General features: G+C 41.3%; 1 protein-coding gene across 1 annotated transcript in view; it reads right to left on the reverse strand.

The window, feature by feature from the left end:
* Positions 1 to 209: 209 nt before the first annotated feature.
* The window catches only part of LOC124595758 (NEDD8), a 59,412-nt gene continuing 43,874 nt past the window's right edge, over positions 210 to 15,747 (reverse strand). Inside the window, exon 4 of the mRNA XM_047134636.1 lies at positions 210 to 855. Coding sequence (XP_046990592.1) covers positions 765 to 855 — 91 coding nt within the window. The 3' untranslated portion in view covers positions 210 to 764. The remainder of the gene's footprint in view (positions 856 to 15,747) is intronic.

A 15,747-nucleotide genomic window follows, 5' to 3' on the forward strand; every position in this document is an offset into this window, starting at 1 on the left:
TACTACAACTTTATACTCAACTATTTGAGATTCACTACCAAATTTTTCAAACTACGTTGGGAACTGTGATTATATTGAGGTTTGATGGTGGTATGATAATATAGTATTTGGAGCATACTACTTCACTAATATTACCTTCTGAACATCAGTTCATGTTTCAACACTCTTTCAGTCACCATCATGCTTTAGATATGAAAAAAATTAACCAATACATTTTAAGAATTAATTTTAATTAACAACTTTACACTTTTGAAAAGTGGTCATTATGGGATAACTAATATTTTCAACAACGAATTTTGGTTTTGTCTGTACTAAATCTTTTCTCCAAATCATACATTAAATGCAAAACAGAGCATTTAAAAATAAAAAGTAATTAATAAATATATACAAACAGCTTTATATACAACCAAAGAATGTTCTCCCATTCTTTTTCACATAAAAGCTATGAACATTTGAAATAATTAGTTATTAAAATTATTAAAACTCAGTTCAAATATTCTGGGCTATAAAGTTTTCATAATATTCCAAAATAAATTTTAATGTGTTTCAGGAGAAATACAAATTTCTGTTACCAGGTGGGCTGTCTGCAATTTTAAGGCAAATATAGCATGCACTGTTCCAAGAAAATTGAACATGGTACAAGTAGGTTTACACTTTCTCCATACTGCCATTACATAAAAACTTAATTCTCATTATGGGTGAGTTCACCATAACAGTCTTTCTCAGCGTTAAATTCCATACATTTCCACCATCATAGAAGATTTTTAAGCTTCTGCACCACCCCTGAGTGCCAGTACCAAATGTAGAACAGAACCTCCTTGGACCTTGTAGTCTTGTGCAGTCTTTTCATCATTCCTGAAATGACAGATACAATGTAAGTTGTCAAAGCTACAAGTATTCAACTGAACATATTTATTTGGGCATGACAAGCAAAAATTGATGTGTATTCATTATTTTCTCACAACATTGACAATTAAGTACATTAAATAAACTACACTTTTTACATTTTTTTCCAAGTTTCAAAGAATAATCTTTTGTATGTTTTCCTTTACCCCCTCTATTTATTTAAAGAACAAAAATTGTAGAGATAAGGATGTACAGGGTGCACCTGTAAAATGCTATAAATATGAAAAATAGTTCAGCTGTGGTTTCTCATAAGCTCTCCCACAAAGAACACAAATTCTACAGAATGAGTCCAGACAGTTTCCTATTTTTGGAGCATTTAGTACCAGCTATTTTGACAAAGCAAGACAGAAATTTTCGACTTGCCACTTCTACTGAGAAACTATTCATTATAATATGGTAAGTGGTGCAAGTGTTAAAGAGTGATGTTACGATTGCTGCTACGAAAAGTTTATTTTTAGTAAAACCACCTAGTATGGGACATCATTCAATTTAGTAAATACATAGCTAATAGTTATTAATAAATGTACGATAATATTTCCGAAACTGTTTAATTTTGCATAGTAGTATATGACTCAGCTTGAGGAATATTAAGAAGTAACATTGCTGGATTTGAAGACAGATCAGTCACCACTGTTAAAGTTGCAGTGGGTGGTGAACTCTGCGAAAGGGTGGACGATGTTGATCAAGCAATGGAAGCAGCCCATGATAATGGAAATCCCAAGGTGATGTCCTCGGCTTTGTACAGCTGCTCATTCAGAAGTAACAGGAATTTAACTTTCATAATTCTTTTGAGCCTGCCACAAAGTTTGTTTAAATCAGGGAGCATAGGTTGGAAAAAACACACTCTCAACATCAGCTGACGAGTCTCGGCATCTTTTCATTTTAGTAAGATTTTCCATTTCTAGTGTCGACTAGTACTGGTAGCATACGAAAAAGAGAAACATGTGGTAGATCTGCATTCTGATTATCAGAAAGCAATAGCCTTGCATGTGGCACTTATGTGCAAACCTTGTCACGGATAACTTGCAATATATCTCATGTTTTTTCTCGAAAATGAGGAGTTACGGCTGTCCCTCTGAATCAAAAACAATTTCTGGCATTTTAGCTATATTTCATAGATAGCAATGCATGCCACGAAACAGACCAAACGTAAAATGGCCAGTGACTATATGTTTCACTGCAAACTTTTCAAAATGTAAGTTGCATTTTACTTTACTTCGAAGAGAAAAAATAACTATTGGCAACACCGAAAAGAACATTTCATTATGAAGCTGTGATGTCACACTATAAGATTTAAAAAAAAAAAAAATCTTTTTAACAAAATAATTTCCTCAAAATCAAATGAGAATGAATGCATAATAAAGAACATGCACAAATCCCAAAATAATGTTTTCAATTTTTTTTACATGAAAACAAAAGGTTTTACTGGAAAGTAATTACATAGGCAAATGTAGCTTTGCTTCATCTGGTAACAAGGGCGTTGCTTGAGGCAGAGGGCCAATGTGGACACTGACTGACTGGTCTCGGCTTTTTGCCCTGCGGGTGGAAAGGTGGCTCTTCCTTCAGCAGGGTCCTAGGAGGTACATAGTGCAAGGGTTTGCTACTTATTGAGAGCTCCAATGTTAAGACGCATTAATGGAAACCATTAGGGGAAATAACATTCAGGGCTGGAAAGAAAGTCAATGTGCACCTGCTGTGTCTATCAGTAGGCTTTGCCCTAGATGTGGACGTGGTCTTGGATGAAAAGGAGGCACTGGTTGAAAACTGAGTGAGATAGGGTTGTAGCCTATCAACGATGTTATTCAATACATACACTGAGCAGGCAGTAAAGGAAAACAAAGAAAAATTTGGAGTAGTCATTAAAGTCCAGCGAGAAGAAATAAAAACTTTGAAGTTTCCTGTTGATATTGTACTTCTGTCAGAGATGGCAGAGGACTTTGAAGAGCAGTTGGACAGTGTCTCGGAAGGAGGATATAAGACGAACAACAGAAGCGAAACAAGGATAATGGAGTGTAGTAGATTTAAGTCAGGTGATACTAAGGGAATCTGATTAGGAAATGATACACTTAAATTTGTAACTGATGATTGCCAAAGCAGAGAGAATCTAAAATGTAAACTGGCAATGGTAAGAAAAGCATTTCCGAAGAACAGATATTTGCTAACAACAATTATGGATTTAAGAAGTCTTTTCTGAAAGTGTTTGGAGTATAACCGTGTATGGAAGAGAAACGTAGACAATAAATAGTGTGGACAAAAAGAGAACAGATGCTTTTGAAATGTGCTGCTACAGAAGAAAGCAGGAGATTCAATGGGTAAGTCATGTAACTATGAGGAGGTACTAAATAGAATTGGGAAGACAAGAAATTTATGGTACAACATGACCAACAGAAGCGATCAGTTGATAGGACAGATTCTGAGACACCAAGGGATCACCAGTTTAGTGTTGGAGGGAAGTGTGTGTGAGTGTGTGTGTGTGTGTGTGTGTGTGTGTGGGGGGGGGGGGGGGGGGGGGGGGGGGGGGAATGTATAAATTGTAAAGAGAGACTACGAGATGAATAACGTAAGTAGATTCGGAGACACACAGGTTGCAGTAGTTATTTGCAGGTGAAGACACTCACACAGGATAGAATAGCATGGAAAGCTGCATCAAACCAGATATCAGACTGCAGACCACCACCACCACCTACAAGAGTCTGCCAGTTCAGTTTCTTCAGCATCTCTATGACGCTTTCCCACAGGTCAAACAAACCTGTGATCATTAATGTTGCCCTTCTCTGTATATGTTCAATATCCCATGTCACTCCCCTCTGGTATGGGTTCCACATACGTGAGCAATAACCTAAAACTGGCCACACAAGTGATTTGTAAGGAATGTCCTTTGTAAACTGATTGCATTCTTCCAGTGTTCTGCCAATACTATCTCTCTTCGTTTAGTGAAGTGCACAATTTTACATTTCTCAACAATTAGAGCAAGTTGCCTATCTTCGAGTCCTTTTGAAATCTTATCAAGATCTGACTAAATAGTTGTGCAGCTTCTTTCAAACAATACTTCATTGCAGATAACGGCATATTTGCAAAAAAAAAAAAAAAAAAAAAAAAAAAAAAAAAATAAAAAGAGAGTTGAGGTTACTATTAATATCATCCACAAGGTCATTAATATACAACACAAAAAGCAAGGGTCCCAAAACACTTCCATGGGTCACAACTGAATTCATTTCTACATCCAATGAAGACTCTCCATCCAAGATTAAATGCTGCAGGATCCCTGCCACAAAGCCCTCAATACAGTCATAAATTTCACTTGATACCCATACGATTGAACTTTTGGCAATAAGCATACGTGTGATACCGAGTCAAATGCTTTTCGGAAATCAAGAAATACATCTATCTGACTGCCTTGATTCAAAGCTTTCAATGATTTGTGAAAAAAGTTCACAATTTGGTTTTCACATGATTGATGTTTTCAAATTCATGTTGGTTGACATTGAAGAGGTCATTCATTATGTTTGAAATACAAATATGTTTAAGATTCTACAATAAATCAATGTCAAGCACATTGGACAGTAGTTTTGTGGATCACTATTTCTACCCTTCCCGTAGATGGGTGTGAACTACGCTTTACACCCTGTGCTTTCTTCCAACTATGGAGCATTGTTTTTTGTTCAAGGGATCTACAACAGATACAGGGATTCCATGCCCTGGAGCTTTGTTCAGTTTAGACAATTTCAGCTTTTTCTCAACACCACTTACACTGAAACTTATTTCACTCACCTTTTCAGTAATATGAGGATTAAACTGGGGCCATTCTCTTGGATTTTCAATTCTAAGTGAATATTTAAAAATGAAAGTGAGCATTTTAGATTTTCTTTGTTACCCTCAATTTCAGTTCCTGTCTCATTCACAAGGGACCGGATACTAATTCTGGTGCCTCTAACAACTTTTACATAAGACCAGAATTTCCTTGGATTTTATGAAAAGTCAATTGACAATATTCTGCTACGGTAGTCATTGAAGTCACCAAGCATTGCTATCTTGACAGCCAAACATTTTATTTGGCATGTCTGTCTATAGTCCTATGCTTTGTTTTTCACCTATAATGCATTAGTCTATGTTTCTTTTAGAAGTTTCTTTATGATGACTATGGAAGGTCCCCTCCATTATGAACTGTTGTACTGGGCACATATCTATCCAGTCAGTCAATATCTATGTCAATTATTCTTTTAAATTTTAACCACAGTTCCTCTACATACTCCTGCCCTGTGATGAAAGTTTCAAGTTCTTCAGTGATTTACGACACTACCGATTTTTTACGTAGTTTACTGAACATGTATAACTTTCTGCTTGTTTTTGTTGTCCTTTGTACTTCGTTTTGTTTGTTTTGGTTGCATAGGCAACTAGGGTCATTTGAAGCCATGTCAGAACTGTAGATCACAAACGACTACACGTTAACTCCAATCATTGGAAGAGGAGACAACTAAAATAAGGGACGTGGAGGAAGGACTATAAAACGCGCCATAGAGAAACGAAGGTCATATTACTATGACAGATAGAAAGTAAAACGTGGTCGACACTCCTGGCATCGTTTGCTAAAACGATCGATAATTCAGACAGCAAACACAAATGAGAACTTAAGTGGTTGAAAAAGGGGCATTCTGTCAGCAAATGGTGGACCGCCAAAGCTCGAATGTACTAAATGGTGGGGGGAACACCACTTAAATGGTAATGGCTAAAAAGGCAGTGCCTGATTCGCAACCTAGCTAAAATGATCTCCTCATGGCCAGAGGGCCGCAAGGAGGTCATCCTAGCTGCTGAGAGAGGACCCATGAAAGGAGGACCAGGGGTGATACCAATGTGACTCCAGCTCCTGACAGATGGCAAGACAGTGATCAGTGGAGGGAATGTAAGAACTAGCACACTCAGGTACGAGGATTGCAGCCTTGGCAGCAGAGTCTGCAGCCTTGGCAGCAGCCTTGTTTCCCATCAGACCAATGTGAACAGATACCCACTTAAACATCACAGTTGCTCCATCGAGAGTGAGCAAGTAACAGCTTTCCTGGACCAGTTACACTAAGGAATGGACAGTGTACAGCACACAGAGAGGCGGAGCAGATGAGACAAGGGATGCGGGCATACCATGGGTGGCCAGGCATGGCTGACAAATGGCATGCGTATCTGCTGAGGAGAAAGTCACAGCGGCTTCTGCATACAAACTCAACCGTGCTAGTGTAAAAGGCGCTAGTGGCCAAACTGATGTCACAATGGTGGATACTATTGAGACGGTGTAAGAGGGACGTACATGCATATGCGTAAATGAAACACCATACTCTAGTTTCGAACGGACAAACGACCGGTACAAATGGAGGAGGGTGGTTCAATCTGCTCCCCCGGAAGTACGACTGAGGACATGTAGGGCATTGAGGGACCGTCTACAGCAGGCTACCACGTAAGATTTGCGAGAGGGCCAAGAAAGTTTCCTATCGAGCACAAGCCCCAGGAACTTCGTAGTCTCAATGAGCGGAAGAGCAACAGGCCCAAGATGTAAGGATGGTGGAAGAAACCAACTGCATCACCAGAAATTCATACAAACATTTTTTTCAGTGGAAAAATGAAAGCCATTGTCAATGCTCCATAAGTAACAATGATCGAGACATCGCCGAATACCCCGCTCAAGGAGCCAAGTCCGTGGAGAACTGCAATAGATGGCAAAGTCATCGACAAGGCGGGAGCTGGAGATGCCTGGTGGGAGACAGGCCATTATAGGGTTCATGGCGATAGCGAAGAGGACTGTGCTCCGGATTGGACCGAGGAACGCATTTCCTGGATAAAGGTGTGACAAGGTAAAACCCACATGTGCCTTGAAAACTCTTATCTTTTAAAAATTCCTGAAGGAAATGGGTCAGGCAGCTATGGAAGCCCAAGAGAGAGTACAGAGGATACCAGGCCTCCAGCAGATATCATACATTTCCTCTAAATCGAAAAACATGGCCACAGTCTGGGATTCATGCAGAAAATTTTTCACGAGATGGGTGGACAAAGTGACGAGACAGTCAACTGCAGAATGGTGCGTTCAAAATCCACACTATGCAGTGATTAGTAAATTGCGAGATGATGATAATGAGGATGACGACGATGAGTTGGGTTGAGGGGGCGCTCGACATCACGGTCATCAGTGCCCTGACGAAAAATCAAGATGAAATCTCATGGGTGGGGACGAAGACTGTTCCCACAGCAAGACTCGAGCCACCATACCATCTGGGCATGAATCATATGTAACTTCACCTTGCAAACACAGCTGGTGAGAGAAAGAGGGCAGTAACTAGAACGAAGGTGTTTGTCCTTACCGAGTTTAGGTATGGGTATGGCAGTGGCTTCACGCCAGCATCTGAGATACAAGCCGTCTTCTCAGGTGTGATTGTACATATGACGCAGAAAGTGCTTGCCCACAAGAGAAAGGTGCTGCAAAATCTGAATGTTAACATCATCTGAGCCTGTGGTGGAGGATCAGGATGAAGTGAGAGCACGATCTAGCTCCCTCATAGTAAAGGCGGCATTGTAGCACTCACAATTCTGAGAAGGGAAGGGTATTGGCCAAGGCGCCTCCACTCGTTTGCGATGGAGGAGAAGGCAGGGCGATAGTGGGAGGAGCTCTTAATCTCCACAAAATGGCGGCCCAAGGTATTGGTGATAGCTGTAGGATCCACGACGACATTGTCTGCTACTGTACGGCCGGAAATTGGGGAATGGATCTTGGTCACAGAGAGCTGTCAGAAGGAGTGGAAATGTCAAAAGAACTAGTTAATGAAACCTCACTGGCTTTTTTGCTATCCCGAAGAATGCAACAACACTGTGCACGCAACTTCTTATAATGAATCCAGTTTGCCATCATAGAATGATGGTTAAAAACACAGACAGCATGTTTCTGCCAGCGAATTGCATTGTGCCTCAGTGCACAAAGGGACCAGGACACGGAGTGATAAAGAGGAAGTGAGAAGAATGGAATGTTCTGCAGTGGTAAGGACAATGTTTTTAAGATATTCTACTTGGTCATCACAACTGGGGAAATGTTGTTCGTTGAAAGTTGGCACAGAAGAGTAAAGCCTTCAGTCAGCCTTAGTAAGCTGCCATTTGGGTGTGCATGTAGGTGTGATAGGAAGCAGCAAATGGATAGCACACGGGAAATGATCGCTCGAGTGCACATCAGAGACAACGGGCTACTTGAGACGATGGGCAAGCTGGGCTGTGCAGGATAGGTCCAAATCGGAATAGTATGTGCATGGAGTCTGAAAGAAACATGGGTGCCCCTGTGTTAAGGCAGAAGAGATGAAGCTGACTGAGAAAATCAGCCAACAGAGCACCTCTCTGACAGCTTCTGGGAGAACACCAAAGGGGATGGTGCACATTAAAGCCAGCGAGCAGCTGAAAGGTGTGAGGTAGCTGCTCAATAAGCTGGACAGAGAGATGTAAAAGGTAAAAAGAGGAAATGTCAAGTGAAGAAGGAAAAGGCGAACTGCAACAGCTTGAAGGTTGGTAGTCAGGGAGATGGGCTGACTATGAACATCATCCCGTATGAGCAGCATGATTCCCCCACTGAGATGGAATGCCGTCCTCAACAGACTGGGAAGAAATGCAAGAGCTGAAAGCGGTCTTGAGGACGCAATTTTGTTACCCGATGGCAGAGAACAAGTGGGCTGCAATTCTAAGAGCAGCCGTAAATCATCATTCCTGGATTGAGCATTGCCAGCATTCCACTGGATGAGAGTCAAGATGACAAAAGAAAGAAGGAGTGTCACCTTGGCAGCTGCAGAGAGCCAGCCTTTGAAGACTCGCTGCTACAGGGCACAGAAGCAGGAGGATCCTGCTCCATGAGATCTACAGAAGCATCAGCATTCTCCGACTGATGGCCTGCAGAGTCCAGGGCACAAAATCGGTTGGTAGTGTGCACTGGTGACACGGAGGATTGCCGGGTGAGGGTATCAAGTGACACCGTTGAAGAGGGTCTTCGAGTTGGTGAGGAGCGAAGTTGCAAGCTGTTGGTGTGCTTGAGAATCAGAAATAGTCTCCAAAAGCATAAGGCCATTGCATAAACGAGAGCAGGATTTCACAGGGCCTGAAATTGCATCAACACCTTTCCGAATAATAAATGTATTGATTGTAGAGAAGGACTGACCGTCTTAGTACATGAAACCACAAGGACCATTGGTGCAGCTGGGAGGGTCTTTGAATCGTTAGCCTCAATCCGTTTGCGTTTCATAGCCATTGACTGTGAAGAAGATGGGCTCATTGTGAGAAATTCCCCCATAATTGCCAGTGTCTCCGATGGCAAGCTCCTTCCAACTGGGGGCCCCCATCAGAAAGGGGCGCACCGCCTTAGGTGATTTTTCACACCTCAAGTCACACCTTCCAAACACCTGGCAGAGGAATCAATCAGCAATTTGGGAAGGTAGCAGCTCAGGCAATCACCTCTCCCTGGGACTGGCCTGTACCAGGGGATATGTTCAAACCCTACCTGCCGACCCAGTTACCTGTAACACATCAGAAGTGTGGGCTGGCCTTCAGGAGCATGCAGGAAAAAAAAAAACCGCAAACACCATAGTAGAGGAAGGATTGGTGAAGAAGAGAGAGAGAGAGAGAGAGAGAGAGAGAGAGAGAGAGAGAGAAGCCCAGACATGTTTCCCAAGGAAGGGGAAAAAAGAACAGCAAGAGGACAGACATGCAGCATGGAAGGGAAAAGCTGCTCCATGACTGGAGCCCTGTGGTAGCCAAGCATGAACCTGCCAAAGAGCATCAACGCCCCCTCTACTTTGGTAATCATTGTTGCCCCAACTGCTGTTCACTGATACCAGTTTCGATGTGGACATCGTCAAAAGGTAAGGTCTATTTGTTGCCATTAGTTCCACCATATTACCATCATGAGTGGGGTTCCAAACTATGTTTTAAATCATTTTCAGCTTCTGTGTCATCATATTGCCTCAGTGAGAAAAGAAAAGAGACAGACAGACAACTAAATGGTAATTCATTTTTAAAATAAATTTACAGCGCTCTCTGAAAAAGTTGCAGAAATGAGTGCTAAGCTAACAAACCTTCTATTAACCCTTAAATCCAAATTGCAAAAACCAAAAGAAAATAGCACACTTTTTTTATCTTAGGGACATAACAATGCCGTTACTCACTGTCCAGTTTTCATTTGAAGGACCATACGTGTTTTCTCATGGTGGAGGTGGAATAAAGAAGAAAATTTTGTTTGCATTGGATGAACTTTGCGTGTTTTTTGACTGAAGTGTGGACTATAGCACAAAACTTTTTACAGGCTTCTAATGGATTACACTTCCAATTGTATAAACTACATCAATTACATTTTGTCTCTCACCCTCCACAATCTAATCATAAACAACTTTGTTAGCGGCCATCTGATTCTAACAATCTGAAATTTCACACTGTCAGTGCTAGTTTAAAACAATATTGTGCACTCGGAATCAGAGTGTGTCACGACTACCACTCCATCAGGATTCACTAACAGAACAAGTTGAGTATGAAGCAACTGCAGGACCACCGTTCTCGGACTTAACATACTCATGGAAGGCATTGGTGTAACAGAGGTGCCTTGATTTCTATTGTGTGTAATCCTCGACATTAGACCCATACTTTTCTGATCTTTAATAGGTACCTGTGACATCTCTTACAGTGCTGTACTGTAACGGGATCAGATAGGATTATCTATAAACTGAGCATAGCACACAGTGTGTGCCATCATCAGATTGTTGTGACTTTTTTTTTGTAATACTGTTTACATTTTGCTAGATACATTCCAGAGAGAGAGAGAGAGAGAGAGAGAGAGAGAGAGAGAGAGAGTCTATAAGTTAAATGTGCAGATAAGATTTAATCTACGACAGTCTGTGACATTTCCTCCTGATGATATCACTCTTCAAGCAATTTTGCTTATTTCATAATAGTTACAATAGGAAACTATACTACTAGTACCTATGACACGAGGATAATCATACCGTACTGTCAAAACTGGAAATATCACTGCTGAAAATTATTTCAAAGTGTGATAAACTGCTATTTTTTTGCATGTTACTGCCCCACATTTGATGTTGGTATAGTCACTTTCACTTATGCATACAACGAATTAATTTATCAAAGCCACTGCCCGAGATTCGCCAATGTGATCCAGTTATGTACAAAACCTAAAAATGTGGTGGCATCCTCCTAGAAGAAAAGGAGGGGTGGAAATGGCGGGCAGTGTGCAACTGAGCTGGGTAGAAGTTACACACTGGGCTCTCTCTTGCATTTTTCATAGTTTATGTATGATGTATGTACACTCTTTGACATAAAACTTGACCGGCGGCCGGCCGCTTCAGAGGCTAAGTCCGCACCGATCGCGACATGGGACAAAAAAACTGGCCAACTCGCTAATTCTCTAAGTCCGGTTATCTGCACAATCTGGCAACACTGTAGACTGCGGCACTTCCTGGAGGAAAACTTGTCCCATGATAGAGAAACTCTAGGCTGATTACGCCTGTGGTCTAGCGGTAGCGTGCGTTGTTTCTATTCATAATGTCAGTGGATCGAGAGCAGCTGGCATAAAATATTTTTATAGCCTCTTCTGTCTGAATGCTGAAGACGTGAATGTAATGGTAGCGCAGATTCAATCTATTTCGCTTTGTGACACACCGATATCAAAATTTTATCCAGTAACGATTTTGCGGCAAAGCTCCGGGATCCATTTGCTGGCTACTGGCAGCGGCCGTGGCGACAGCAGCGGCGCTGCACTGCCCCGTTCTTTATCGAAAGCGCCTGCTACCGCTCATCGCTTTTGATGATTTAAAACGCTTTATTATTAAATGTTGCTCCACAGAAAATTTCTACAATTTCCATTCACGCTCAAAAGCAACGGAGACAGACGCCCTTATTAGTAGGCGGGTATTATATTACATTAATCGGCAAGAGCTGAGTATGGCCCGAAATTAATTTTATAGACTGGGACGAAATGAAACCCCCTCACTACATTCGATAAATTTATAAATGCTTCATACCTCGTTTCTTTTCCTTTCAAACTCAATTATTTGTGCAACTTTTGGTCAATGTTTGGATGTTTTCGTCAAGCCAGAGTGAGCGTCTGTGGTGTAAAGTGTATTACAGTTCTTGTTTCATTCCTTATGGTAAGTCTATGCGATAAACTGTGTGAATACCTTGCAATGCATGCTCTGTAGCAGTGCAGGAACACTGCACATTTGGAGTTCATTAAGTATTTATTGTTGATCGGAAGTGATAGTTAAGGTCATCAGATTTAAACCAGAAAAATTTGTCGTTTTCAAGGTTTCAGAGAACAGAAAGGAATTGCTAACGCCGGTGTTAGAAAACGTCTACAGTTAAATGCTATTGCAAAAATTTAGAAGAAGGGAACTATATTAATGAACATGTGCACTTCATAAACAACCTTCTGACATGTTAGACCTATATGACGAACAAAGCTCAAATTTATATCGTTGACAGTCGGTTTGAATCTTTTCAGGGTCTATTTTACAGTGAAGCACCTTGGAATTTGCAAAGCAGAAATCCATGATATTAACTTAATTTACTAAGTCGAAACCGGACGAAGATTGATGTTTAAAGGCACTCTTCAGATTTCGCATAAGAAATTTTTACTAGCAGTTTGCAACTCCATTAATTAAAATGGAAAATAAAAGGTTGTAGTCAGCGGCTTCTACCGTGATTCGAACTGCTATGTCTTATAGTACAAGCACTGCAACGCACAAGGGAACCTCTGAGCTAACGACACACTGGCTGCCAGAGGCGGAATATAGTCACTGCGATGTTGCCTGAGCCTCAAAACGCAACCTTAAACACACGAACAGAGGAGGTGGAGATTACTGTTTTAACGTCCCGTCGACAACGATGTCATTAGAGACGGAGCACAAGCTCGGATTAGGGAAGGAAATCGGCCGTGCCCTTCCTAAGGAACCATCCCGGCATTTGCCTGAAGCGATTTAGGGAAATCATTGAAAACCTAAATCAGGATGGCCGGGCGCGGGATTGCACCGTCGTCCTCCCGAATGCACACACAAACAGGTGTTACTTATGTAAAGAACGCCGTTCTTGGAGTCCAGAAATTAAATATACTTTCTAATTGTGTCATCTTGCAGTGGATTATATCGTACGAGTCTTCGATGTGGAAAACGAATGTCAAGTGAATTTAGCGAGGTAACGCCGACCTACACCCGGAAGTAAATGCACTATGAGAGTGTTGACAAATACTTGCTACGACGCTGCCATTTCTAGGTTCTCTGACGAGGCAGCTCTTCAGCGAAATGCTTGCCGTGATTCTCCGATACGGTTCTTCAGAGTGGAGACGCACGCGCACGTTTGGTTTTTATGCGGCGTTCTCCCCTGATGGTTTCTGACGTCGCCTTGTGGGCTATGTATACATATGAGACATTCAATTATCATTAATCCAGAATCATACAAGTTTCAGCTTCCGGCGTGGAAGAAGGCTGTTGACGCCGACATTATATCATTTCAACGTAGGGAAAGCAAAACGGATCATTCAATGTTTCTCATTCAACACAAAACATGTGAGATAATTTTCCGTAACGTTCATAATCATCTAAAAATACAAACGAAGTAAAAATACACCGGAAGCTTATTCGAATTGAATATAACGCTTTGCACCTCGATGTCGAATTTGTCCACTTGCAATCTTTTGCAGCATACACATAGAATGTCATGATTACCACGAGAATGAAGAAATATGTTGGTAAGGATGGAAGCAAGAAGAGACGCAGTCAACAAATATTCTATTCCTCATGGCATTCATTTCATTTGACACGTAAGAAGAGGTAAAGCGGGAATTTACTTTCGTTAACACAAAAGATATGCCGCACATATTGATAACGAGGAAGTCTGCGTCTTCATACGTTTCCTCCTTGAAATGTGTATGCTCTATTATATACTAAGTAGCCCGATCATTGTTTCAGTAATGTTACCCTCTTGTTTGACCCCGTAACGATGAACAGATTCCAAATGCATGTCTCCCTTCCTGGGTTGTTTTTTGTGTTTTATTGCTTGGAATTCCTGAAGCAGACCACTGTGCCTTCCCCCCTCGTGGGTTAGGTCTCAAAACTAAACCGCTCTGTATCCAATGGCATAATTTATTCAGACAGCATCAGCATAAGACTATCAAACAAGGCCTTCCATTTACAGTTGCAGCACTCTTACCAGCACTGACCAAAGTGTAATCCACGGTCATGGTCCTAAATTATCAGCTGTCTGCTACTGTGGCAAAGTCCGTACTACACTTTCGATTCCGCAGCACCATTTTATCTGGTAACACTGTGTAGTTGCACAGTTGTGCTACCAGGTCTGTCCTCACACTGTCAACTTTATGTATCTCACTTCTCCTGTAGCGTAGATCACGAGGAGCCGAAGTAAATGAGTGTATTCTGCATGACGTAACATTCAGTATTCCCTTCTTTCATAGCCACTCTTCATGTGCATCGATACCAAATAGGAATGCGAAAACTCTTGCGAGTGAGAGAATGACAATAACAATCGTAACAAGAACAAGCAAATAATGAATGATGTTTATTCCAACGCAGAACGAGAATGGCTTTAAATATAAAAATCTGTATCTATATCTATATCCATATCTATTGATCTTTGAGTTGGCACAATGCAAATATATTCTTAGCATTTAGTTACTGAATTTAGTTCTGGATGTTTGCAGAGAAAAGGAAAAGTCGGTACTTCTCGCTAGTGTAATATAATGTGAACCAGCAACTACCCTTTCCTTAGAACACGACTCAAGCAGGTCCTCAAGTAGGTAGCAAGGCACTGCTGCATTCTGTTCCCTGACATTGCTCTGATGACGGTTAATGCAGATAGTTCCGATTATGAAATACAAAACGTATTGCAGGTTAGTTCCTAGGATAGTAACATTAAATTTGCGTTGTAGACGGCACATGAACGTGACGACTATCCATATTACTCATCAATATAAAAAGACAATATTTTGGGAATTTAGCAGGATTACTCAAAATGAATTCTGAAATTGGGTGACTGACTGCACAGGTGCTAAACGTCGTCAAGAGTATACGATGTCCTAATCGCATTAGGAATATGAAGATCGTCTTCGACAGCTCGCAACTTTCACATTGCTATCTCCACCCTACTCCAGACAGCCCTCGGTGGAGTTGCACTACGTTGCCGATGTTATGGAAGGCCTTCAAACCGACAACAGACCACATATTGAAAAATACAAGCGAATTGTCTTGCAGCGTAACCTTATTGTAACTAATCTAAAAATTATTGGAGAGGAACATTGTCCTATTCAAAAAAAGTAAAATGTTACACACTGTTGACTGTCAAACGGACATTTTTTATGTCCTGTCTTGTGTCCTATCATCTATAATATCAAGTGTACTATGAAAATGATTATATATAATGGATGATAGGGTAATGCATTGATACCAGATGGTGGGGGCCGGCCGGTGTGGCCGTGCGGTTCTAGGCGCTTCAGTCTGGAACCGCGTGACCGCTACGGTCGCAGGTTCGAATCCTGCCTCGGGCATGGATGTGAGTGATGTCCTTAGGTTAGTTAGGTTTAAGTAGTTCTAAGTTCTAGGGGACTGATGACCTTAGAAGTTAAGTCCCATAGTGCTCAGAGCCATTAGAACTATTTAACACAAAATGACATTAAAAATTAAAGTTATTCACGAGCAGCTAGTTGAGAATATGTATGAACATTAAACGACACGACGAACTGAAATAATATGACTTCAGCGCTCACTGGGAATAGAGCCCCACACATATCGTTGTTGACTACACACAAAGAGACGTCAG

This window comes from Schistocerca americana, chromosome 2 (genome assembly GCF_021461395.2).
Source record: "Schistocerca americana isolate TAMUIC-IGC-003095 chromosome 2, iqSchAmer2.1, whole genome shotgun sequence".
Classification (NCBI taxonomy): domain Eukaryota; kingdom Metazoa; phylum Arthropoda; class Insecta; order Orthoptera; family Acrididae; genus Schistocerca; species Schistocerca americana.